A 27,962-nucleotide genomic window follows, 5' to 3' on the forward strand; every position below is an offset into this window, starting at 1 on the left:
TCAAGGAACATAATAAGAACAATGGAAACATAAAAACAAAACCGAGGGCAGATATTAATAGGAAAAGGGTGAGCTTCACAAAGCACAGCACCCGTCTGCCCTTTTTTTTTTTTTTTTTTTTTTGAGAGAGAGAGAGAATTTCAAATTATGGCGTTCGCTCTTGATAATAGCTTTTTATCATCAGATCAAGACCACAAATCTCTCATACAACCATCAGATTTCTATTTCCCAAGTTTACTCATAAATCTATTAATTCATAATAATATAAGAGGTATCCATGTTAACAAACGTTATACCAATTCACATTGGACACATAAGAAAACAAAGAGTACTGTACAAATTAATAAACACAAAAATAAATACCACTAGACTTGTCTCTGTCCCTTGCGAATATTCCAGCTCCATCATCTCATAAATATATAATTTGTAATCCCCCAGACATTGCTAGTTTCATTCCCACTTCTGTATAGAATTTAGAAACTCATCACCCACAATGACAGTTTTCCTTGGCATGGCATAATTTGCAATACATGAGTTGTAATCAACTAAAGCACAAACTTGCTACTTACCACGCTACCCCCCAACTCACTGGTAATAGTAATCTCTCATCAACCAAAGGAAGCCATCCATTACCTAACACCAAACAAAGATTAATTTCCCTCTCTGAAAAAGAAAGTCTAATACAAGGTAATTTATATGTACATAAGAAAATTGTATTGGCAGATCAATACTCACCCAACAAATCAATAACAGGTTTCAAGTCTACAAGTTCTTCCTATAACATCATTCACTTCACATGTTAGCAACGCAAGGACAAACTTTTCTAAAGAAATAAAATGATGATTTTTTTTTTTTTTTTTTATAAGTCAAAATGTAAGGATGAACTTACTCCGGTCATTATGATCCCACCCGGGGATATATAACACGAAACAGAAGCTTTGAAATCCTTAATATCCTTCACAAACTTGTCAAACATTGCCACTTGAGGTTCCTAATATACAAAGACTTCTTCTAAATGTCAAAGCCCTCAAACTGCTCTAGAGCTCATAAAAAAAATTAAACACTTTCCTTAAGCGTGACAAAAAGTTGTACAAGTCCACAAATCTTAATCTAATAATTTAAACTGACATAATTGTCCCCAATTTGCCAATTTTAAGACACAAAGTAGCCAAAAAATACAACGAAAGGAAGGAAAACTATGTACAAAAAAGAACATCAAATCCTGAAAGTATTTTATTGAAATTTATTAATTTATAACCATACAAGACAAAGTGTCAGGATTATATGGATATAGAACCATAGGACAGATTGAAACCACAACAGATAGTGCTTATTAGATAAGAACCTTTAAAATTGTGCCTTGTAAAACAACATAAACATATTAAAATGAAAACTCTACCAGTTCAAGAAAAACCCGAACAAAATTACCATTTAGAGATACTTACTTCTCATATAATTTGATAAGTGATCTTGGCCTCTCATAACCATCTTCTTTCCGTTGAGGCTTCGGTTTCCCAGCCTGCCTTGATTCTGGTTTCCAATTGGCTTTGGTTAGAGACTGACCTAACAAGTCAGCAATGTCCGTTGCCATTGCCTCAGCCTTCTTCACATATGGAAAAGTTTCCTCCTTGAAGTGGTTTGATAACCACATATACATAGACAACACTTGATGCTTAGTCTCAAGATCCAAGAGCTCTGAATCATTTCGAGCAGAACCCTTTGGCATGCCCATTGCAATATTGACAGGTACATTCTGACTATATGCTGAAGCAAACCTAAGGAGATGGTACATTGCTTTTGGGTCTCTTATATTAACTGGAGCAAAGCAGAAGTTAAAACGATCTTCAAGAGATAATCCTTGTACCTTCTCCAACATATTAGCAACCTTCTTTATGTGATCATGTTGACACAGAAAGTATGACCCATCTAGACGGCAATTTTCACCAAATTTTTCAAGTAGATGGCAGAATGTAACATTGGGCAGTTGCCCAGCAAATAGTTCAACCTGTTCAAAGAATGGAAAGAGACCGACTTTCCTTACTTCTACAAAAGGTTGCTTCAAACACTCAATCAAGTAGTCTAAATCTTCTAAATGCAAGGTTGTTGTGAGTCCGTCTGGATAGCGGCTTCCTCTTCGGCCAGCTCTTCCAGCAATTTGTTTCACTTGTGATGCTGGAACTGGAACAATCTTGTCTCCATTGTATTTCGAAAGGCTATAAAAAATAACCCTTCTAATATTAAGATTCAAACCCATTCCAACAGCATCACTAGCAACAAGCACATCAAATTCATTATCTTGATCATTGAATAAGGTAGCTTGCTGTCTACGAGTTTCTGGTGGCAAAGCACCATAAATTACACAACAACGGTGATTGGTGTGTTTCTCAATTGCCATTTTAACCTCAAATATCTCTCTCCTCGAAAAAGCAACCACACAGTCACCAGAACGAATTTTTTTAAGATCTCCCAACAGGGTCTTGGCTTCAACCACCAATGGCTTAAACCTGTCATAATGCTGTTCATGCAGCTGATCCCCAGTTTCTGCACAGATCTTTCGAACAATACTCAAAACACTCGGATCCCCACATAAATGTATCTCATCAGCCTTCAATCCAAGCAATGCCCGCGTCCAAGCATAACCCCTACATGGGTCTGCCATCACCTGAATTTCATCAATAACAGCCACATCATACAATTCATCCGTTGACACCATTTCCACAGTACAGGCAATATGGTTTGAAAAAGGGACATATTTCTTTTCTTGACCTGTAAGTAGAGAACAGTAAACCCCATGTGCATTCACCTTGTCAAAGACTTCCATAGCCAATAATCTGAGAGGACTACAATAGATACCCTTTTTGGCCTCCATAAACCGTTGCAGAGCATTATAAGTTTTACCACTATTGGTTGGGCCACAATGATATATTATCTTCCGTTTCATAGCCCGTGCAAATGGAAACCAAGTGTGGGGCTTGGTAAGGTCTGCCGACTCAATCATACCCTGAAACCGCTTAATCTCATCAGGAAACTCCTCTAAACAATACTCCATGAATATAGGAAACAAGAACTTGATAGCATCATCGGATGGACCAAGCGACACCACATACTTAAAAACATTAGTAGAACATTTCTTGAAGAAAAAGTTCCGGAACTTTTGCACTGCAGTAGGAAAGAATGACATCCCAATGTAGATTGCAAGAGCCTGATTAGACGTCCAACCCGATTTCCCAAAATAACTAAACACTTCTTGCATTATCTCCCAATCACACCGTGTCTGCTTTGCACACTTCACGGCATTTCTTAACTCACGATATACTTCAACAGGATCCCGTGAGGCAACATTCAAATGACCCTCACACCTCTCCAAACCCACATCATCATTATTATCACTAGCCACCATAGAATCAACAACAATACCCTCTTCATTGACACCATTTCCCAATTCAACCATGGTTGAATCACCATCCGTGCTACAACCCTCATCATTTAGACTATGCAATAATCCAACATCAGCATCAAAATCACATTCAGATTCAGATTCAACCATTGTCAAACTAGACATGCCATGATCATCATCACCATTAGGTGCCGACAAAGAAGAAAAGGGTTTTGCATGGAGGGTGGCAGAGACCTTAAATTTGAGAGGTTGTGAGGGAAATTTACAAGGAGCTAATAAGTGAAACAAAGTGAAAGCTGAAGTGGAAAATGGACGGTTTGGGACATCTAAAGCAGTAGGACAAAACCAGTAATGCTGGGAAATCAAAGGGTCAAATAATAGTCCATAAAAAGAATGGTTGGATAGCAGAACCCTTAGCCTAGTAGAAGAAGAAGGGTATGCCTTAAGTTTATAAATTCGAAACAGGGACATGGCTGTTGTTGAACTAATAATATATTCCTGAGATCAGCCAAAAAAATACATTACTAACAAAATAAAGAAAAATAAACCAAATTGAAATCAGCATTAAACATACAATTAGAAGTTTTAGTATATTCAATAACTTATTCTCTCACCTGCTATGAACCAAAAGGAATAATAGATTGGTTTTGTTCCTAGCAACCCTGCGAAACCAAAAGGTAAACAAAAACAAACAAAATTAATAACAATTCAGCCATACAAAGAACAAACGGCGACAGTTAAAAAACCCATATGGAAAATTAAAGAATAAGGATGAGACGTACTGAGATAATAGATTCGATAAACGGTGGAAACTTCGAACAAAAGGGCAGAGAGACGGAAGAAGCGCCGCTGAGTTGGATTGGATGTGGATTTGAGATTGGATTGGAATAGAAGAAGCTAGGAGGGTGGCGCCGCCAAGTTGGATTGAGATTCCATGGTGCGCCGTTGTCTGGTTCTTCTATTGTGGGTATGGGTTTGTTAAGCTAGAGAGGCAATAGCGTCGAGACGAGACACAGTAGTAGAGAGAAAACCAGAGGCGTTGTTGATGCGTGAATGATTATGCGTTCTTTTGCTTTGTTTTTTTTTTTTTGGTTTATATATATAACCTGTTTAGCCAGTAACCAGTATCCCTTAAAATTATACCAATGATCAGGATTTAAACAATTTTAAATCAACAGTTAAGATTAAGGTTGGTACCGTAACCCCGTTTTCTGGGGACCGGGGTACGGTAGAATGAGCCACTGTGGCATTCAGTAAACACAATAGCCTAATGGCCCTAATTGCCAAAGACAATAATGGAAGTTAATCCATTTAATCATGCGAGATTAAGTGTCTAACATGGGAAAGAAATTATTTAATAAGAGATGCTAAGTTTATAACATTTTTATAATATTTTTATAACAAAGTACATGTGGTTAGTTGTTATTAGTTTAAATTAGAACCTAACACTAAGATTACTTTTTTACCCTAATAATAACAACCAGTCACTTGAGATTTGTTGTGAAAATATTGTGGACATATCATTTCTCATTATTCAATCAACATAATAACATCAATGTTACTTAGTGGTCTTCTTACCCAATAATATTGTGCGATGTGTTATAATTTATGGATCCGGATCCTCTCCATTTCCCTTTGAAATGGAGAGGGTCCAGTTCACGGTTGAGATTTTTTTAAAATTGATCCACGCTCAAAAACGTGCCACATCATAACTTAATCCACTTAACCCAAACCATACTTAACTACACTTAAACTAGAGGCTCTTTGACTTAACCGGATCCTTCAGCTACCCAAAAAAACAAAAAACTCCATCTTTCTTCAGATCTTTCTCCTACCCAAAATTCAGAAACTCTCTCACACCATTGCTAAATCACCACTGCCACTAGCCACCACGGCCACAGTAGTCAGAACCATCATCAACGACGTCGAACCCAGCCATACCACAACCAACAAAAACCCACCCATCATACCCAAATCCACGAAACCCAAACCCACAAAACCCAAAACAACCACCACCATTCCATGCCGATGACCCACAGATCTCCATGCCGATGATCCACGCCAATCTTCACGCCGATCTCACCTCAACACTGATGCTCACGTTGATGCCCTCGACGATCAACACATGATAAAACCCCCAGCGACAATCAACACACTTAGAGTTTTGTTTAGTGACTGGGTTTCTTTTTGAGTATAAAGCCTGATGATCTGCTTTGGATTTGAAAAATTGGGGCTTTTGGGTATAGCTGAATGTGTTTTGATTAAGTATCTGCCTGTAGTTGTTGTGTGGTGTTGTCTTTGACATCAGTCCAAAAATTATGTTGCTTGGTCATGAACTCATGATGTATGCTAAAAATCATTATGAAATTTCTCCTTTTTTTTTTCCTTATTTTTTTTAGGTATCTGTTTCTTTTTTAAATTTGGATTGACTATGCAGATGGGTATTTTGTTGGTGGATAATATATTTTGTTTCTTGTAGTTCATTTAAAGATATAAACTGTGGCTCTTGATAGGTAATGAGGTACAGTGTTTGTGAGCTTAGAATTCTTGATTTGTTATGCACAACTGGTTTTCTAAGCTATATTGCTACTCACACTCTTATTTGCTTATCAAAAAGTTTTTTCCCTCCTTTCTTGATTTCTTTTAGCCTGAAGGTTTTATTATGTCTTTTCCAACTAGTGGTATATGTTGATTTAGTGCTGACATCTAGAGATTTCTATTTATGTAGGTGTTAGAAGTTGACAGTAAGAATGTTAAAGCTCTGTACAGGAGAGCACAAGCATACATACAACTTGTTGATTTGGATCTGGCAGAACAGGATATCAAAAAGGCTCTTGAGATAGACCCAGACAGCAGGTATGTTCACTAATTTTGTCAATAATGGGCTATGTTTTCTTGTCAATTGGAAAAGGTTGTGTTATCTTCAGTACAATTCACTCAATTCAGGGTTATAGTCATTTACATTAGGATGTTGGTTGTGTTGTCAGGGATGTGAAGCTGGAGTCCAAGATTTTGAAGGAGAAAGTGAGAGAGTATAACAAGAAGGATGCCCAGTTTTATGGCAGCATCTTTGCAAAGATGAACAAATTAGAGCAAGCAAGATCAGCATTAAGTTCACCAGCCCCAACCTTTGTAAACATTGTCTTTTGTCTGGATTTAATACTCTAGTTTGATATGTCTTTGAAGTCATTCATTAGTGATTGCTTTTGTGTCTTGTATGAGCAGAATACACCGCAAAAGCAGGAGCCAGTGCCAATGATAATTGACAGCAAGGTGTGATACCAACCTGGCCTCCTCTCTCTTTTCTGTAGTCAAAACAGCTACAGTTTAAGAATTGATGTTGTGTTTTTTTTTTTTTTTTTTTTTAAGAACAATTAAGGTTGTGTTAGATTTAGTGAACAGTTATGGAATGTAGATTAGTGGAGTGGTACCGAATTAACCAGTGAGATGTATTATCCTTCTAATAAAAGTGGTCATTGTATGCTTCCCATGGTCTACTTGCATTATCAGTTTGTCACTGTCCTCACTACAATATAAGAATTGAGGTTGTGTTGGATGTGTTGAAGCCTGGTTTACCCTTTGCCTGAACATTGTTCTTGTTAGAAAGCACCTAATGTCCCTTGTTTGTTTCTTTGCTTCAACTTTTCTGCTTTCATTTTTTTCTCTTTTGAAACCCTTATTTAAGGGTAAAATACAAACAATGTTATCATTTTCAAAGACAGTTGAAAAACCTTAATATTTGCCCCCTGTTAAGATGGACAAGTATCACATTCAAGTTTCAACCAGAATGTCCCGAGTAAAAAGTAGCACCCCAATAGCACTAGAGACTTAAAAAAAAGGCAGGGGTTCTCCACAAACTTTGATAGGGCTTTTGTAACATTTGACTGGCACAACTCGATGGTCTTGACTTGATCTTGAACTATAAATTTGATATAGAATCCGTTACTTGCAAGCAATATTTGCCCCCTGCCGTATGTTGGTGATTTCTTGCTGCACTCCTAAATTTGGGAAATCAACAGCAAGGTTCTTCCCCTTTAATCAAATTGGTCCAATAACAACACTTCTGCATGTATGAAACCTATAAGAAGGGAATCTAATTTACAGATCTTTAGAGTTTCACGTTTGGAACAACTTATCATGCAGAGCAAGTTGCAATTCTTGTCAAAGCATATTGTCAATATCTACTATTTGCATTGAATCACATGAAGCAAATGCAATACTTACATTGAACCACTTGAATCAAATATGGTATCTAATACCATGAGACATCCAAAAGGATCAAATGAATCAAATTCCAATCCAATTCTAAACATTTTAAAACTGGAATTGAAAATCCAATTGCAATTTCAACTCCAATTCCTACTCCAAATCACACCCCTAAGTTAAAATAATGTTACGTCTAGAATATATGGCCATTCCCAAAGTTTAATTTATTAATTCTACAAAGAACGACAACAAGGTGTACAATAATCAGTAAAATGCTTGTGGTCAAGATGGAAAGGAATCAGATTAATGCTACAAATATTGAGCACCACTCAAGCCTAAAGAAGAGAATTGATAATTTTGCAGTGTAAAAACCAATAAGAACTAAGCCATAGTTGCCAAAATGTAGAGGGGATGAACAAAAGCATTAAAATTGGATATAGAGGTCGGTTCTAAATTTTAATATAGGGAAAAAGTTGCAATATAACTATTACAAGAACTGGCAATACCATGAAAAGAGCACAGCTATAACAATAAAAAGAAATTCTAATACAAGAGAATGATGGATAAAGAGGGCAGCACCCAACAAGTGCTATTTTAGCTCAAGTCTAACTCTTGTCAATCACAAACTAGTTAAAGCATCTAATTTGAAACAACTAAACATGCCACAAAATCTTCAGAGATCCATCAATAATGATAAACATTGGCCCATCTAGGCAGGTGTAACAAAAACAAGTTGCAAAAAGACCAAAACTATGACTAATAAACTACTTAAGCAGCGGCACCCTTCCCCTTCTTCCTTTGGATCTTCTTCATATAGAACTCAAGTTCTTTTCCTTCCAAAATGTATCTGATAGAAAAAACAAAAAAACAAATTGGTTTGGAAACAGAATAAGACGACACAAAACTGAATACAAAAGAAAAAATGTAAAAACTTTTGGACTGATGTCAAAGAGAACACCACACAACAACTACAGGCAGATACTTAATCAAAACACATTCGGCTGTACCCAAAAGCCCCAATTTTTCAAACCCAAAGCAGATCATCAAGCTTTATACTCAAAAGGAAACCCAGTCACTAAACAAAACTCTAAGTGTGTTGATTGTCGCTGGGGGTTTTACCATGTGTTGATCGTCGACGGCATCAGCGTGAACATCAGTGTTGAGGTGAGATCGGCGTGGATCATCGGCATGGAGATCTGTGGGTCATCAGCGTGGAATGGTGGTGGTTGTTTTGGGTTTTGGGTTTCGTGGATTTGGGTATGATGGGTGGGTTTTTGTTGGTTGTATGGCTGGGTTCGACGTCGTTGATGATGGTTCTGACTACTGTGGCCGCGGTGGCTAGTGGCAGTGGTGGCTAGTGGCAGTGGTGATTTAGCAATGGTGTGAAGAGAGTTTCTGAATTTTGGGTAGGAGAAAGATCTGAAGAAAGATGGAGTTTTTTGTTTTTTTTGGGTAGCTGAAGGATCCGGTTAAGTCAAAGAGCCTCTAGTTTAAGCGTAGTTAAGTGTGGTTTGGGTTAAGTGGGTTAAGTTATGACGTGGCACGTTTTTTAGCGTGAATTAATTTTAAAAAAATCTCAACCGTGAACTGGATCCTCTTCATTTCCCTTTGAAATGGAGAGGATCCGGATCCATGATTTATTGAGTTACATCTTAGTCACTATCCTAGTAATTAAAAAAATGAAAGAAGAATTAAAAAAAAAAAAACCTTCACCTTTTATGGTTACCACGTGTGGTACCCCCACCACCACTACCACCATCCCCAACTCAAAGTCCACTATTATGCTCGATAATGTTGTGCCACGTGTATAATCTTAGGCACGTGTCTACATTGTATTGTTGCCATAAAACCATTACTTTGTATTATACACGCAATTGAATCGCAAGTGCACAAAATGTAATAAAAGATCATTCTCAAAAAAAATAAAAATAAATAAATGAACACCCAAAAATAAAATAAATAAAAAAACCATGAAAAAAAAAATTACATAGCCATAGGATATTTAGAGGAATAGGAGTTTTGGGGCCAAAATGGGAAATTAGCCATAATTTTTAAACATTATAATTAGTAGGCTACGTTTTTAAACTATATTTTTTGCTAGCATCTCGAGGTTAAGAGGCTCGATTTTGGATTATAAATCGAGTTTTTGAGGGTCGGTTTTCATATTCTGATCAGGTCCGAGGTGGCAGATTGTCCACTTGGAAATCGAGTCTTAGAAACTCGATTTATATATCGACGCTCAAAGACTCAATTTGTTCTTGAAATTTCACCAAGTGTTGGAGTACAAAACACAAACACAGATCAGCCAGTACAAAACATCCAACCAAATCTACCCCTCAACAACCACCTAAAATCCAGATTAAAAAAAAAAAAAAAAAAAACCCACCAGATCAGAGAGAGAAAGTTTTGGGCTGAACCAAACGCACGTTTAGGCCTAGCTTTTTTCAAAAAGCACTTTTTGGGCTCAAAACATGGCACTTACTAAACAGAGCCTCTTTTAATGACCTAGCCATCTCTAAACCCTTGAACATCAAAATCCATTCAAGAATCCTTCAAAAACTTATCGAGAACCCTATGCATCAAATTGGCATCAAAACCCTCTATAATTTCAGTCCTACATCACTATATACAAACGATCATCTACTTAAACACACTTTAAACGTTCCGAGAAACTCTTTATATTTTTGTAAGAAACCATAGGTAGCCAGGTTCCATATCATCAACACAACATAATATAATTCCTATGTTCTGGCTTTACTGTTGCTATCGCATACAATGTAATTGCTCACAGCAACAGATTAGTTAGGGCCGGTCACATGCATTCTTTTCTGCAACCACACAATATGTACATTATTCTTTACCTATTAAATTCAAACTATTTGAATTTATAACTTCATTAACATACAATTAAAAATAAATATATAATTTATATTAAAAAAAAAAAAGAACTTCATTGTCATGGCTAACAAGCAAACATATACAGTTCAAAATAAAAAATGTAGTAAATGAGTGATATAATGAAGAATTACAAGCTCATGTTTTTTGTAAACTATTATAATCTCCATTTAGGAAAAGCCACAATGATATAACAAACAAACGGTCCAAACTCCAAACCCAATATATTGTTAAGCTCATTGTAGATAATTTATATATATATATATATAGAGAGAGAGAGAGAGAGAGAGAGAGAGAGAGAGAGAGAGAGAGAGAGAGATTCACAAAGAGCCTGAAGGCTTAGCGGATCAATTTTTAGGGAATGATAGCTTAACAAACCGAAAAAAAATAATAATAATAATAACGTAACGAATCAGTAGAAGTGGAAATTGGAAAACGGAGATTGGAGAGGAAAATGGAGAATGGTGATTGCCTGAGAATGCGGTGGAGAAAAATGACGGAACAGTAGTAAGTCTTCTTCTCTGCCACCGTTCTCTTCTTTGTTTCACAGTTTACCTTTCTTATGCCAAAACTCGGCCAAAATGGGAAATTAGCCATAATTTTTAAACATTATAATTAGTAGGCTATGTTTCAAACTATATTTTTTACTAGCATCTCGAGTCTAAAAGACTCGATTTAGGGCCTATAAATCGAGTCTTTAAGACTCGATTTTCATGGGTTGATCACGTCTGATGTGGTATTTTTTTCCATGTGGCGTCTACCTAGAAATCGAGTTTCTAAGACTCGATTTATAACCCAAAAATAATTACAAAATATACTCAAAAGACCCAAAATACAAAAACAGCAAAAACGAGGAAAGAAAGAAAAAAAGAAAGAAAGAGAGAGAAGAAGAAGAAGAAGAAATGGAGATGCAAGCCAAGCCGACCCAGGCAGCGCGGCCCCGCGCAATATGGGTCTTTCTCTCTCTAATCTGATGGGTTCTTTCTCTTTCTGATCTGATGGGTTTTTTTTTTTTTTTTTTTTTTTTTTTTTTTTTCTGGATTTTAGGTCCTCGGATTCTTTCTCTCTGAATCTGATGGGTTCTTTCTCTCTCTGATCTGGTGGGTTTTTTTTTTTTTTTTTAAAATCTGGATTTTAGGTCCTCGGATTCTTTCTCTCTGACCTGATGGGTTCTTTCTCTCTCTGATCTGGTGGGTTTTTNGTTTACAATGACCACGAATTTGCTATTCGACGGTCGTTTACGTTTCTTCGCGGCGGTGGTTGTGGAGGTGGCGGTGGCCGTGGTGGAGGAGTCACGAGTGGTTGTTGGGATTTGGAGGGTCCTTCCGACGGAGACGGCGATGGCGGGGACTGTTTCGGTGCCGGTCACTGTGATGATTGCATTCTCGGCGTGTTCTAATAGCCACCGAAACTCATGACTCTTCAACTTCTTCTCCACTGGAACTCATCCACTGCAAGATGGGTACAAACTCCATTTGAAAGATTTTGCAATATTCTAATTTTTTGTTTTGTTCTGCATTTTGAGGAATCCTAATTTGCAAGGGATTAATTTTTTTTTTCCTTAGTTGACTTGGGAATTTGTTATAGATTTTTTGTGTTTGGATTTGGAAATTTGTTATTGAGAAGGAAGAGGGTAGAGCAGAGAGATGAGAGGAATGAGGAATGGTGTGAAAGGGTAATTTGGTAATTGTCTTGTGAGTCCAACGGATAGATTTCAAACGCGCACGGGCGTTTTCTAAAATGGAGCTCAGAGCTCCATTTTCATACTGCGTGTTTTCTTCACAACCCCAAACGCAACTTTTTCCAAAAAGTTGCGTTTTGGGCTGAACCAAACGCACGTTTAGGCCTAGCTTTTTTCAAAAAGCACTTTTTGGGCTCAAAACATGGCACTTACTAAACAGAGCCTCTTTTAATGACCTAGCCATCTCTAAACCCTTGAACATCAAAATCCATTCAAGAATCCTTCAAAAACTTATCGAGAACCCTATGCATCAAATTGGCATCAAAACCCTCTATAATTTCAGTCCTACATCACTATATACAAACGATCATCTACTTAAACACACTTTAAACGTTCCGAGAAACTCTTTATATTTTTGTAAGAAACCATAGGTAGCCAGGTTCCATATCATCAACACAACATAATATAATTCCTATGTTCTGGCTTTACTGTTGCTATCGCATACAATGTAATTGCTCACAGCAACAGATTAGTTAGGGCCGGTCACATGCATTCTTTTCTGCAACCACACAATATGTACATTGACAGCAGGGAAAAAAAAAAAAAAAGAGGAAGAAGGAGAGCTTGGAACGTTCTGGAGTTTGGAGGAATGGCGGGGAAAACAAAGGAGAAAAGAAGGATAAAAAAGAAAAGAGCAAGGATACGTGTGTGGAGGAAAAAAAAGAGCGGAAAAAAGAAGAAGGAAATGTTATCACAATTTTTTCACAATAAATTTTAAGTGGTAGGTTAGTATTAGCTAATATTGATAAGAAAAAAACAATTTTTTTAGAAAGAAAAAATATAATTTTTATAGTACGTTAAAATTAAAATTAGTATCAATTTTTATCACAATATTTTCACAATACTTTCATAATAAATCTTAAGTGATAGGTTATTAGTAGCTAATATTGGTGAGAAAAAAAAATTTAGAAAGAGAAAATAATAATTTTAATAGTACGTTAAAATTAAAATCAATATCAATTTTTATTACAATATTTTCACAATAAATCTTAAGTCGTAGGTTATTATTAGCTAATATTGGTGAAGTAGTTGATTTAAGTATGAAACAAACTCCTTTATATTTACATTGTCCTTTTTGATAATTTACCACTCAAACCACCACTTTTATAAGTGTCAGCCAAACACTCAGCTTTTTCAAAAAGCATTTTTTAACAGTTTTTACTAAACACTCAGCTTTTTCAAAATGCATTTTTTTATTATGCACTTTTTGAAAACTCTACTTTTTCATTATGCACTTTTTTAAAAAGCTGAACCAAACTCACCCTAAGTGTTAATGATATATCTTGAACAAAACGATTTTGCTCTATCTGAGCCAAAACAGGCTCAACATCAAGAATCTGACTAGTTGAATTTCATCTCTTTAATTTTGAACTTATTGTCTCCTTTTGCTGTAATGTTTAGTCTCATAATATGCCAATAGATTTTTGACCAAATGGCATATCCTCCCCAATAAACAGAGACTGCATTAACAAGTCACGGGGTCAATTGTGCACCTGTAAGTGAGTTGTATCTTATACTTCAAGCTTGTACTGTGTGGTTTAATTTAAGCACTACAAGTTGTATGGCATAATTTTGTCATGCGACTCATTATAAGTACTTTTAACATTATTAGCATACTTTACTTTAAGTGAAACTCCATTACCAAAGTTCAGAAAAATTAAAATACCACTCCTACTAAAACTCAATTATCAAAAGTTTAAAGAAATTTAAATGGAGTTTCATTATTTATTTTTTGAGTATTTTATAATCTATTATAATATTTGGTTTTTACTATCTATTTTATTATTCAATCTTAATTATATCATTGAAATATTTTCTTTAAGTTACATATAATTCTTTGTTAAGCGTGCATTGCACTGCATGATACTAGTTAACAACATATTGTTAGATTATTAATTTACAGATGGTTGTTGTAAAACCTTTAATTAATTTATAAAGCTTGTTGTAAAACTTATTGTTTGAATTAATTAATAGAGCCTAAACCGTGTTAAGTGGCTTAAGCCTATTTTGAAATCAATTAATAGACCTAATTTTGTTGTGCCAACATGTCGGAAACACTTGATTATAACATTTCATTATATTAGATTTAGATACATATGATTGAGTTCTATATGTATAATAACTATATTTAGAATTTGGCTCCTTGCTTTAATTGGGCTGGCGCCTTTTTGCAAGGCCTTGGTGCCTTAAGGTCACCTTTTGCCTTTGACTATCCCCTCAAACCAGAAAATGTAGCAAATAGGAAAAAAAATGCATTGCATATAATTCCTTTCAATGGCCCATTCTGCCACTGGTGTGACATGTTGGTGTTGCCATATGATGTTAGGCAATGTTCAATCAGAATCAATGAGAATGAATTTATTGGCAGCCCAGGATTGTTTGTCTTTTAAATGTAATAAACAGAACATGTCACCATGGTTTTTACTATATCGTTGAAAATTTTCAGGAACAAGGAATGTATCATAAAGTATATGAGACTCGTAGTTACAACGCTAAGGACAAGGTAAAATACATGGCATGGACTAGTGAGATGGACCGTTGCCTTACTGAGATTCTTGTTGAGGAAGTGAAAAAGGGGAACAAGATAGACAGCAGTCACAGCACTTTGAAGCCTGCAGCATACAGAGCAGCACTTACAGCCTTGAATGAAAATTTTGTCCTTGATTTGACAAAAGAACATATTAGAAATCGGCTAAAAACATGGAGGAAGCAATTTGGGATCTTAAGGGAGCTCCTTGCTCATAAAGGATTTAAGTGGGATGAGACACGAAAGATGGTTATTGCAGATAATTCTGTACGGAATGAAAGCCATAAAGGATGAAAGAGAAAATGAATAAAAAACTTTTTTTTATTCATTTTCTCTTTCAACATCATTTTTCAACATCATTTTACAACATCATTTTACAACATCTCATTTATCAGGTGTTCTATTTTTCAATCCCATACATTAAAATAATATATCCATTCCATTAAAATATCATTAAAAAAAAAAAACTTCAGTAAAATTTCTCCCAATCATTCTCATTCTCATCCTCATCAGCAACGACGACAACAACGGCACAACCTATACTGCCGCAACAACGGCCACCAACAACCACTGCCGTAACAACACCGACAGCCACCACCGGCACAAACCCACATCCACAAACGCCACCTCAAAAAAAAAAAAAAAAAAAAAAAAAAAAAACACAACCAGAGAGATCGGCGCACAAACCCACCGAACCCACCACCAGCGCACAAGCCCACATCCACCGAACCCACCACCGGCGCACAAACCCACATCCACCAAACCCACCACCGGCGCACAAACCCACATCCACCGAACCCACATCCACCAAATTAAACAAACCCACATCCCAAATCCACCAAATCAGTGGCGAGACGGCGATGAGACGGCGATGATCAGTGGCGAGCCTCGGCGTGGCGAGCCTAGGCGTGGCGAGATGGCGATGAGCCTGGGCGAGGCTAGACGGCGAGACGGCGTGGGTGTGGGCGTGGCGAGACGGCGAGACGGCGCGGGCGTCGGCGTGGCGGTGAGCCTGGGCGAGGCGAGATGGAGATGAGAGTGCCCCAGAGAGAGAGAGAGTGAGAGAGTGAGAGAGCTGGTTTCAGAATGCCCGAGAAAGAGAGAGAACTGAGAGGAGGAGAGAGAAAAAAGAATTAAATAATGCAAACAGTAAAATGGCATTGTTGACCGTACGCTCTCATATTTGAGAGCGTACTGTAGCATGTCTCATATTTTTGAGACATATAGCACACCTCATGGGAGGTTGTTTTTGTATTTGGTGTGCTAAATGTGCCAAATATTTGGCATTTGGCACATTTAGCACACCTGATGGTAATGCTCTAATGTTCCAAAGATGGAATGGTACTGTTCATATGTAGTAAAAATTATGGCATTTGAAACATTTCATGAGAAGGGTTTTTTGGTGTTTGGCGTGTCAAATGCCAAATATTTGACATGACATATCTGATGAGAATGCTCTAATATTTTATAGTTATAAACTTATTTATAAATTATTCTATATGCTTTATATCTTTAGAATATATTTAATTATTTCACTAAAAAAAAAGAATATATTTAATTATCATTTATATTTTCTATTGAAGAAGATTTTATCAGTTATGTTGACGATTCTTTATATATATATACAAAATAAAAATTTTACTCTTATCTAATATAAGTGTATATGTGTGTGAAGTTCCCTCCTAGAGACTTAAACTCCGGCCCTTGTCCCCTACACCCCACAAACACTTATACTCGTGAAGTGACTACCGCACCAATGGTGCGCAGTGATTTATGTTGATGATTCTTGAATGCATCATTTGTGATTTTTCACTTTATTTATTTATTTTATGAAAAGTATAACGTTATAATTCTCAATATGATCCTACATTCTGATTCGAAAGGCTAAAGCTAACATACTACATAAAATCTAAAATCTATGGAAGAACATATTTGGATCATCATATTAATTGTAGAGGATCTTCTTCTTTTTTCTTTTTCTTTTTCTTTTTTGTTTCTAATATGATTTATATATATATATATATAAATAAATAAAATAAAAAGTTACTTACAATAATGATAACCTGTTCAACAAGAATCATTATCATAACTCATAAGTGATGAAGTCTTCTTTAATTTAAACTATTTTATGCTTGTGTAGGTTGTATGGCAACCATATATTGAGGACACCATAGCGAAGCTGGCTCAATATTATCTTATTATGGGCTGTGAGATCTGGCGGCCAGTGATTCCTGTGATATGTTTTCATATTAGAGGGTGGCATCATTTTGATTCCTGTGATCTAGCCATTAACAGTACTGGTATCAGTGCATCACTCGGCACTTTATTAGACACAGTAGCAATTCTTTTGAGAGGTTGGTAAGATAAATCGTAATTGGACCTCTACGGAGCCGGCTCTATAGAGGGATGGACCCACCAGAAGGGGGGGGGGGGGGAGGGGGGGGGGGGGGGGGGGCCAAGGGGGCCCGGGCCCCCCTGGCCCAAAGAAAAAAAAGGGTAAAATTGGGCCCCCCAGCCCAAAGAATAAAAAAAGATTTTTTTAATGATTATATATATATTTTTATTTCTAGAGTTGTTACTCACTCTTCCAAAAACTTAGACTTCCTCTCTTTTAATTAGCTTAGCTCAACTAGCAACTACCCAACTCAAAAACTTAACAAAAACAAAAATTTTAAATAAAAAAATAAAAAATCTCAGTCAGCCAAATATTAAAGTATTAGCGTTAGGTGTACTAAATGGTAAATATTTAGTATTTAGAATACCAAATACCAAAAACACTATTGTACGAGACATTTTAAATGCTATATTAAAGTAGTAAAAGTAAGTTTTGGTGTGTGAAAACATATATTTTTTTTTTGCAATAGTTGATGCTCTTAAGAAATAATATTATTTTGTATTTTTTTTTATTGGTAAATAATTGCATCTTAATGTATTAAGAAACATTAATTTTGTGTATTGATCTTGGTAGATAGTTTGTTAGTACTATATAGATACCTATTTGGATTTTTTTTTTCCTTATTCTTCAGCTAGATTGAAATCCTAAGTCCGCCCCTATGACTATAGTATAGGCAAATGGGATGGTTGCCTAAGGCCTCCGAGTAGAAAAAGACCCAAAATTTTAACCAATGCCTGTAATAGTATTAATTAAATCCAAATATTAGCCAAAAAATAAAATTGGAGATCTTGAAATTAAGATGGCATAGCGCTTATATGAAGAAGGCTCCCTTTGCGCTAAATCAAGAAACTTTCTTGTCAATGATCGAGAAGGTGAGTCTAAAACTGATGGTCAAGTTGAAATAGCATCCTAAGAGCATTCACATCACAAAATTCTATCACATCCTATTTTACCACATCAAAAAGATACTTTATTAATTATACAATATCATTTTACAATACTCTCAGCATCCCAACTTTTATTTTATAATACAACACATTAAAATAATATTTCTATACAATAAAATAATATAATCCAAAACCCAAATAAAAACAAAAACCCAAAACTCAAAAACTTGGTGAGAGAGAAAGAGGAATTGATAAAGTAAGTAAATAAAATATTAGTTTTTTTTTTTTTAGAATTGAGCTGCAGTATAATTTTACCTTTAGAATTATATTGTAGCACTATTATAAATTTTTTTGCAATAATTGGTTTTTACAAGTCCAGGTGTTGAGGTTTTTGGGCTTTAGTGCTAAATTTGTCATATATTTGGCATTTTGCAGTCGAATGTGAATGCTCTGACAAGATAAACAATAAGGCTATGGACATGACGAATTCAGTAGACTAGATTCTTCTCCATTGCAATATTGAACAAAATATCCATTTTACCCATCAAGAAGGTTCACAATTTGTAACACCAGGAGGATAATTTAGTGATACAACTTATGATGTCATGCCAGTTTGCCCCACGGATGCTTGTAATTTCAAAGATGCCTAGTCACTAGTGACTCTAGTCTAGGCATTTAATTGATTAGCAATTAGCAGCATTGTTGTGTGAGGTCACACGTGCAAACTTTATAACATTTGATAGATGCCCTTCCGAATTGGGTTTTTTTTTTTTTTTTTGAAAATAACTATAAAAGCCAAACCATTTTGTTAGTTAATTAGCGCAGTTTTGAAACTATTTAGATATCTAACAACTCGAGTCTTTTAGACTTGATTTCATTGTAGTAAATCGAGTTTAAAACTCGATTTTCATGAGATGTGTAGCTGACGTGGAAATTTTTCCACGTAAACATAGAACTCGAGTCACCCAGACTCGAGTTCTGTTATCTAGAAATCAAGTCTTATGGACTCGATTTAGTTTTGCTTCAAGAACTGGGCTTTCTTGTTCTTCCTTTCCTTTTTTTACTTTCTCCAGATGTCGTCCCACTCTCCACTTCCAAGCCCCCAAAAACCCATGAACAAAACCAAATACAAAACCCAAAACAAATCAAATCCACTCTCCACTCTCCACTCCAACGTGTTCTTCTCCTTCACTGGAGCAGCGGCGAGAAACCACACTCACATTAAGTTCAATCCGATTTTCGTTGCCTGAAACTTTCGCCACCTGGGTTTGGCCAGAATTGGCGCCTGGGTTGCTTTGTTATTGCTTCTTTGGTTTGCTGGGTTTTGCATTGTTGCTTCTTTCTTCTTCGTTGTTCATCTCTGTGTTTTGATCTCTGGGTATGCTTTGTCGTTGTTAGTAGATGGTATTTCAGAATTGTTGGGTACCAAAATTAAAATATCAGTATCTGTTAATGGAGTGGAGAGTGGAGAGTGGGTTTGATTTGTTTTGGGTTTTGTATTTGGTTTTGTTCATGGGTTTTTGGGGCTTGGAAGAACAAGAAAGTTTATCTGGTTCTTGAAGGAAAACGAACAAAATTAAAACGAGTCCCACATACTCAATTTCTATTTGACAGAACTCGAGTCCGTTTGACTCGAGTTCGGTGCCTACGTGGACCAAGTGTCCACCTCAGCTGAAACATGATGTTGAAATAGAGTTTATGGTCCTCGATTTATAACTCCAAAATCGAGTCTTTTGGTCTTGAGTTGTTAGATACCCAAATAGTTTCAAAACTATGCTAATTATCAAAATAGTTTGGCTTTTATGGTTATTTTCAACAACAAAAAATCCCGAATTTTGTTTTGCAATGATTCTAGTTAAGCATTTACAAGGGGACCACTAATGTGAATCCAAATTAAAAAGCTTCACTTGATAATTTTTTAAAACGAAATTTTACAATATTTTCAAATTAAAATGTACTTTCAAAATGTAATTTTAATGTAGATAGATTGTGACGTCAGCTTATACTAGATCGGTTGAATATAGGGAAAATTACACTTTACCACTTTAAATTATACCCTATGTTACACTTTGCATCATAAACTCTTTTTTTTTTTTTTTTTTGGGAGTAAAGCATCATAAACTCTTTGAATGCACATTTTGCATCCTAAAAGTCATAGTTTATGATGCAAAATTATGACTTTTGTTACCCTTTGCACCCCGACATTAAGTTTGGTGATAATTTGGATGAAAGAATATGGCACTATGTGAAAAGAGACCTAATTACCCCGCTTCTCAATCCATTAAAAACAAATAAAAAAATTATATTTCACCACCCTAAACTATATTCCTTATTATACTTTGCACCCTAAACTTTGAATTTTCATCTAAGTTAACATCAAACTTAACGTTGGGATGCAAAGTGTAACAAAGGTCATAGTTTAGGGTACAAAGTGTAATACGTAGTATAGCTTAGGATAGTAAAGTGTAATTCTTCCTTAAATATATATATATATATATAGTCTTATGTGGAAAATCACGAGATTCTGATAGGTGGCGCATTCTTTGTAAAGAGAATTAAAACATTCTCAAGTGTCACATCAAATTTCATTTGATCAAGTGTTTTAAGACTTTTCTAATTTTAAAAATAAATATTCTTTGTTTCTTTTCATTCAATGTTTCAAGACTTTTTCCTTTCTCACACATACACACAAAACTCTTTGCATTTCAATTCACCATTTTCACCTCTTACACTTCTACTCCTTACATATACCTACTCATAGCCCTTTATACCATCCCATGCCAAATACACACAAACCAAAAACAATGTCATTTACTTTCAATCTTTCGATGACATCTACTTAACTCCAACATTGTTGTCTCATCTAATCTTAACTCGTATGAGTTGCTACAACCAAGGAAGGGGACTTACATTTTATATTGAATGACATCGGCAATTATGATTTTGATGTTAAGGCCGGACATTGTAGACTTGTGAGTTTTGTAAATGTTGTGATTGATTTTAGGTGTTTGAAATGTGTATTTTGTTTTGGAATTTAAGAGAAAGAAAAAGACATATTTTATATTAACTTTTAGAGATGAGTTCAAGTTACATCTGATATAACTCTAAAGAGTTACACCGTTTTTAAACCATTGGATTTAAGTAGATCCAACGGTCAAAAAAAGACTCATTAATGGTAATATTCTAATTGATCTCATTTATTATCCCTTATTTAATACATTTCATACTTGAACCCATCTCTCTCTCTCTCTCTCTCTCTCTCTCTCTCTCTATATATATATATATATATACACACACATTTTTGATGAGTACTCTTTTTGATATTATTGTTGAAGGAAAACGTAGTATATACTCGAAAACTTTTGGTTTTCTTGGTAATGTTTAAATGATATAGAAGCCCATACTGATAGATGAAAAAGCGCAATGCTAACAGTATCTCAACAATAACACCACTCTTCCCTAATAATGGAGATATTCATGTTCATTTTCCCACCAAGATGTTCACTTGAAGATGTTATTAAAAATGATGAAAATCTCAAGTTCCACATTAAAAATGAAAGAGATATTATATGAGTTTATATGTTCATGGGCCAGACATTGCGTTGGGCTTTGGCATATGTGGGTTAGGCCCTCTTGTCCAAATAATAATATTTTATTATTTTATTTTTTGAGTCAGTTAGTCTATGCACAATAGTTTTTCATTGAACAATATATCTGTTCACTAACGTATATAAATTCATAGTCCCTAATTTACAAAAATTAATTCTAAAAAGCTTTCCTAGAGAGAAAAGATTTTTGTGCATTCATTTGAGTCAAAGAGAGAGAAAGAGACATAGAATAGTTCATAGAGCACGGACCTTGTTTGCTTTTTCTCTGTGCTGTATATCATTTTATCTCGGGAGGCAGACGTCTGTGAATCTCAAAGCACCACAAATTGTGTGAGGGGTGAAATATGCTTTAGGGAGATTGTATTAAACACAAGACTTGATCTGAATCATATATCTTTCACGCATTTGGTCCGTGAGTTTTTAATATATATAGTATCTATTCATTGTTTTTGTCTATCATATCTATTTGTGTTATTGCTTATATTTAGATCTACATGTTCTTTTTGCTTAATTACAAAGTAAATTGTTGAAATATATTCAACGCTAACATTATAAAACCTTCTAAAAGCATAACACTACACTAATTTACATATTAAAAAAATATAAAACAATTCTGAATTTAAATATATATATATATATATAACAATTCAAACATAACAATACAACATTTTCGAAGGTCTGTGCAGAAACTAGGGATCAGCTGCATGAACAACATTATGACAGGTTTAAGCCATTGGTGGTTGAAGCCAAGACCTTGTCGGGAGATCTTAAAAAATTGGTACTGGGGATTGCGTGGTTGCTTTTTCAAGGAGAGAGATATTTGAGGTTAAAATGGCAATTGAGAAACACACCAATCATCACTGTTGTGTAATTTATGGTGCTTTGCCACCAGAAACTTGTAGACAGCAAGCTACCTTCTTCAATGATCAAGATAATGAATTTGATGTGCTTGTTGCTAGTGACGTTGTTGGAATGGGTTTGAATCTTAATATTAGAAGGGTTATTTTTTATAGCCTTTCGAAATACAATGGAGACAAGATTGTTCTAGTTCCGACATCACAAGTGAAACAAATTGTTGGAAGAGCTAGCCGAAGAGGAAGCCGCTATCCAGATGGACTCACAACAACCTTGCATTTAGAAGATTTAGACTACTTGATTGAGTGTTTGAAGCAACCTTTTGTAGAAGTAAGGAAAGTTGGTCTCTTTCCATTCTTTGAACAGGTTGAATTATTTGCTGGGCAACTGCCCAATGTTACATTCTACCATCTACTTGAAAATTTTGGTGAAAATTGCCATCTAGATGGGTCATACTTTATGTGTCGACACGATCACATAAAGAAGGCCGCTAATTTGTTGGAGAAGGTACAGGGATTATCTCTTGAAGATCGTTTTAACTTTTGTTTTGCCCTAGTTAATATAAGGGACCTAAAAGTAATGTACCATCTTCTTAGGTTTGCTTCAACATACAGTCAGAATGTACCTGTCAATATTGCAATGGGCATGCCAAAGGGTTCTGCTCGAAATGATTCAGAGCTCTTGGATCTTGAGACTACGCATCAAGTGTTGTCTATGTATATGTGGTTATCAAACCACTTCAAGGAGGAAACTTTTCCATATGTGAAGAAGGCTGAGGCAATGGCAACGGACATTGCTGACTTGTTAGGTCAGTCTTTAACCAAAGCCAATTGGAAACTAGAATCAAGGCAGGTTGGGAAATTGAAGCCTCAACAAAAGGAAGATGGTTATGAGAGGCCAAGATCACTTATCAAATTATGTGAGAAGTATCTCTAAGTGGTAATTTTGTTCAGGTTCTTCTTGAATTGACAGAGTTTTCATTTTAATATATTTATATTGTTTTACAAGGCACAATTTTAAAGGTTCTTATCTAATAAGCAGTATTTGTTGTGGTTTCAATCTGCCCTATGGTTCTATGTCCATATAATCCTGGCGCTTCACCTTGTATGGTTATAAATTATTAAATTTCAATAAAATACTTTCAGGATTTGATGTTCTTTTTTGTACATAGTTTTCCTTCCTTTCGTTGTATTTTTTGGCTCCTTTGTGTCTTAAAATTAGCAAATTGGGGGCAATTATGTCAGTTTAGATTATTGGATTAAGATTTGTGGACTTGTACAACTTTTTGTCACTCTTAAGGAAAGTGTTTAATTTTTTTTAAGTGAAACAAGCTGAAAGCAGTAGTGAAATATGGACAATTTGGAACATCTAAAACAGTAGGTCAAACCCGATAATGCTGGGAAATCAAAGGTCATATAATAGTCCATAAAAAGAATGTTGGATAGTAGAACCCTTAGCCTAGTAGAAGAAGAAGGGTATGCCTTAAGTTTATAAATTCGAAAAGGGACATGCTGTTGTTGAACTAATAATATATTCACATTAAAATGAAGAAACGCAAAACCTGGAAGGGAGGATGGGAGAAAAGAATTGAAATGAAGCTCCGCCTTCGAGTGAGGATCTCCGGTGCGCTTCTCACCTGACGGTATAAGCGTTTACGGCTTCAGCATCAATGGTTTCTCTATTGGTTTCCTAGTAGAGTCTAAGATTGAAGGTTTTAGGATTTTGATTTTGATTTTGATTTGGGCAACAGAGATGATAATGGTGTTTGGCTACAGGTTTTTGCTATCCATGTGTTATTGTGTTATTGAATTTATATTTTTATGTTTAATATTTAAATTTTTTATTATTTTAAAATGTCGTATTGTTATGTTTGAATTGTTATATATATATATATATNCTCAAGTTCCACATTAAAAATGAAAGAGATATTATATGAGTTTATATGTTCATGGGCCAGACATTGCGTTGGGCTTTGGCATATGTGGGTTAGGCCCTCTTGTCCAAATAATAATATTTTATTATTTTATTTTTTGAGTCAGTTAGTCTATGCACAATAGTTTTTCATTGAACAATATATCTGTTCACTAACGTATATAAATTCATAGTCCCTAATTTACAAAAATTAATTCTAAAAAGCTTTCCTAGAGAGAAAAGATTTTTGTGCATTCATTTGAGTCAAAGAGAGAGAAAGAGACATAGAATAGTTCATAGAGCACGGACCTTGTTTGCTTTTTCTCTGTGCTGTATATCATTTTATCTCGGGAGGCAGACGTCTGTGAATCTCAAAGCACCACAAATTGTGTGAGGGGTGAAATATGCTTTAGGGAGATTGTATTAAACACAAGACTTGATCTGAATCATATATCTTTCACGCATTTGGTCCGTGAGTTTTTAATATATATAGTATCTATTCATTGTTTTTGTCTATCATATCTATTTGTGTTATTGCTTATATTTAGATCTACATGTTCTTTTTGCTTAATTACAAAGTAAATTGTTGAAATATATTCAACGCTAACATTATAAAACCTTCTAAAAGCATAACACTACACTAATTTACATATTAAAAAAATATAAAACAATTCTGAATTTAAATATATATATATATATATAACAATTCAAACATAACAATACAACATTTTAAAATAATAAAAAATTTAAATATTAAACATAAAAATATAATTTCAATTCTTTTCTCCCTATCCTCCCTTCCATGTTTTGCGTTTCTTCATTTTAATGTGAATATATTTTTAGTTCAACAACAGCCATGTCCCTGTTTCGAATTTATAAACTTAAGGCATGCCCTTCTTCTTCTACTAGGCTAAGGGTTTTGCTATCCAACCATTCTTTTTATGGACTATTATATGACCCTTTGATTTCCCAGCATTATCAGTTTTGTCCTACTGCTTCAGATGTCCCAAACCGTCCATTTTCCACGTCTGCTTTCACTTTGTTTCACTTATTAGCTCCTTGTAAATTTCCCTTACAACCTCTCAAATTTAAGGCCTCTGCCACCCTCTATGCAAAACCAACAACAACAAAAAAGAAAAAGAAAAAAGCAAACAACAACAAACCTTAAGCAAACAACAACAACAAATAGAACATAAACAGGATATGTAATTAGAACAGAGGATAGTCCATTGACTATATGTTATTATTGGGTTCTCCATAACAATACAACATTTTAAAATAATAAAAAATTTAAATATTAAACATAAAAATATAAATTCAATAATACAATAACACCATGGATAGCAAAAACCTGTAGCCAAACACCATCATTATCTCTGTTGCCACAAAATCAAAATCCCTAAAACCTTCAATCTCAGGCTCTACTTGGAAACCAATAGAGAAACCATTGATGCTGAAGCGTCAACGCTTATACCGTCAGGTGAGAAGCGCACCGGAGATCCTCACTCGGAGACGGAGCTTCATTTCAATTCTTTTCTCCCTATCCTCCCTTCCAGGTTTTGCGTTTCTTCATTTTAATGTGAATATATTATTAGTTCAACAACAACCATGTCCCTTTTTCGAATTTATAAACTTAAGGCATACCCTTCTTCTTCTACTAGGCTAAAGGTTCTACTATCCAACCATTCTTTTTATGGACATTATATGACCATTTGATTTCCCAGCATTACCGGTTTTGTCCTACTGCTTCAGATGTCCCAAACCGTCCATTTCCACTTCAGCTTTCTATATATATATATATTTTTTTTTTGAATTCAAAATTGTTTTATATTTTTTTAATATGTAAATTAGTGTAGTGTTATGCTTTTAGAAGGTTTGATAATGTTAGCATTGAATATATTTCAACAATTTACTTTGTGATTAAGCAAAAAGAATAACATATAGATCTAAATATAAGCAATAACACAAATAGATGTGATAGGAAAAAACAATGAATAGATACTATATATATAAGAAGAAACCTGCTAATAATTAAAAACTCACAGACCAAATGCATGAAGGATGGATGATTCAGATAAAGTCTTGTGTTTAATACAATCTCCCTAAAGCAGATTTCGCCCCTCACACAATCTGTGGTGCTTTGAGATTTACAGGCTTCTGCCTCCCGAGATAAAATGATCTACAGCACAGAGAAAAAGCACACAAGGTCCGTGCTCTACGAACTACTCTATGTCTCTTTCTCTCTCTTTGACTCAAACGAATGCACAAAAATCTTTTCTCTCTAGGAAAGTTTTTTAAAAGTAGTTTTTTATGAATGAGGGACTATGAATTTATATACATTAGTGAATAGATATATTATTCAATGAAAAACTACTGTGCATAGACTAACTGACTCAAAAAATAAAAAAATAAAAAATTATTATTTGGACAAGAGGGACCAGTCCACATATGCCAAAGTCCAACTCAATGTCTGGCCCATGAGCATATAAACTCATATAATATCTCTTTCGTTTTTAATGTGGAACTCTGGATTTTCATCACTTTTAATAACATCTTCAAGTGAACATATTAAACGTCAATTTCTTATTCACTCTATAATATTTATCTAATAGTTAGAACTTAAATTTTAAAGTTTTATGAATTTTGGTTTAATATATGAAATATTTTAAATCAAATTTAAATAAATCATAAAATAAAAAATTAAATGAGATGAGGCATAGGTGCCTACAAGGATAGTGGCAGTTTAGCGAAGTAAGGGCATTTTTTGTTTTAACATCACTCAAAACTCAAGTCCCAAAAATCAATTTCCATAACTCAAAATTTTAACTCATATCTCATATCTTATTTTCTATTTTTCTCATGACTCAAATAGCAATGTATTTGGCTCAAAAATTGGCTTTAGGTTTTCAGCTTAAAAACTCAACTTCAACTGAAAAAGGTGGAGTCCACATGTCTGTTTCTTTTTTCTTTTTCTTTTTTCAGAACGTTAACAATGCTTTGTAGCCTTTACCTCCGTGATATTTTCTCTTTCTCTGCTCTTTTTTCATTTTTCTCTCTAAAAATGTCAAGCAAATAGCAAAGAGCAAAAAAGAAATGAAAGCAAAAGGAAGGAATGCTTGTGGCTTATGGAATACTTTTTTAAACCCTCCAATCTAAATCAACCAAATCTCCAAATCCACAACAATTACACAAAGCAAAAAAATTTTCTTTTGAAACATCAAACCTAAATCAAATTCCATTTTTCAAATCCTCCAATCTAAATCAACCAAATCTCCAAATCCAAAACAATTACCCAAAATGAAAATCTTTTCTTTTGAAACACCAAATCCAAAACCAAATTCCATTTTTCAAATCCTCAAAGCTAAACCCATGAACAATTATAAAGGAGGAACTTTTAGCCCAAAAAAAGGGGGGAAATCTAATAAATAAATAAAAATAAAATAAAAGAGAGAGGGAGGATTGGTGGCTTGTTATAGCTTGGGTAGTGGCGAGTGGTGGTTTGTGGAGAAGCTGTGGAGGATCGGTGAGGAGAAAGAGCAG

General features: G+C 34.9%; 2 protein-coding genes and 2 long non-coding RNA genes across 8 annotated transcripts; 2 read left to right on the plus strand and 2 right to left on the minus strand.

The window, feature by feature from the left end:
• Window positions 1-200: 200 nt before the first annotated feature.
• LOC111989554 (DExH-box ATP-dependent RNA helicase DExH18, mitochondrial) lies at window positions 201-4,476 on the minus strand. Of its 3 annotated transcripts, XR_010632474.1 has the most exons (7): window positions 4,180-4,476; window positions 4,012-4,059; window positions 1,446-3,895; window positions 890-991; window positions 736-775; window positions 570-633; window positions 201-462 (listed from the first exon to the last, which is right to left on the minus strand). XR_010632474.1 is itself a non-coding variant. In XM_065782133.1 (4 exons), exons 3-4 carry the CDS (start codon window positions 3,866-3,868, stop codon window positions 630-632), a joined length of 2,427 nt encoding a protein of 808 aa, XP_065638205.1. In that variant the 5' UTR covers window positions 3,869-3,895; window positions 4,012-4,059; window positions 4,180-4,476; the 3' UTR covers window positions 201-629. The 3 variants fall into 3 exon arrangements, 1 of the variants encoding a protein (XP_065638205.1); XR_010632475.1 differs by lacking the exons at window positions 736-775; window positions 890-991; XM_065782133.1 differs by lacking the exons at window positions 736-775; window positions 890-991 and having other exon boundaries at window positions 201-633.
• A 538-nt stretch (window positions 4,477-5,014) lies between these two features.
• Window positions 5,015-6,882, plus strand: LOC111989380 (uncharacterized). 3 transcript variants are annotated; one of them, XR_002880542.2, is made up of 3 exons: window positions 5,155-5,637; window positions 6,126-6,253; window positions 6,385-6,882. It is a non-coding gene; the product is annotated as an uncharacterized LOC111989380 (long non-coding RNA). The 3 variants fall into 3 exon arrangements; XR_002880540.2 differs by having other exon boundaries at window positions 5,157-6,253; window positions 6,385-6,529; window positions 6,623-6,882; XR_002880539.2 differs by having other exon boundaries at window positions 5,015-6,253.
• A 1,145-nt stretch (window positions 6,883-8,027) lies between these two features.
• On the minus strand, window positions 8,028-9,231 carry LOC111989669 (uncharacterized). The gene is made up of 2 exons (XR_002880589.2): window positions 8,723-9,231; window positions 8,028-8,450 (listed from the first exon to the last, which is right to left on the minus strand). It is a non-coding gene; the product is annotated as an uncharacterized LOC111989669 (long non-coding RNA).
• Window positions 9,232-22,487: 13,256 nt separating this feature from the next.
• Window positions 22,488-23,447, plus strand: LOC136071150 (DExH-box ATP-dependent RNA helicase DExH18, mitochondrial-like). The gene has a single exon (XM_065782115.1). The coding sequence runs from the start codon at window positions 22,488-22,490 to the stop codon at window positions 23,445-23,447; it is 960 nt and encodes a 319-aa protein (XP_065638187.1).
• The last annotated feature ends 4,515 nt before the right edge of the window (window positions 23,448-27,962 follow it).

Source organism: Quercus suber, unplaced genomic scaffold (genome assembly GCF_002906115.3).
Source record: "Quercus suber isolate HL8 unplaced genomic scaffold, Cork oak 2.0 scaffold_290, whole genome shotgun sequence".
Classification (NCBI taxonomy): Eukaryota; Viridiplantae; Streptophyta; class Magnoliopsida; order Fagales; family Fagaceae; genus Quercus; species Quercus suber.

What these genes read in the sequence shown, in the direction of transcription:
- LOC111989554 (XM_065782133.1), bottom strand. Translation starts at nt 3,868, where the DNA reads ATGTCCCTGTTTCGAATTTATAAACTTAAGGCATACCCTTCTTCTTCT.
- LOC136071150 (XM_065782115.1), top strand. Translation starts at nt 22,488, where the DNA reads ATGGCAATTGAGAAACACACCAATCATCACTGTTGTGTAATTTATGGT.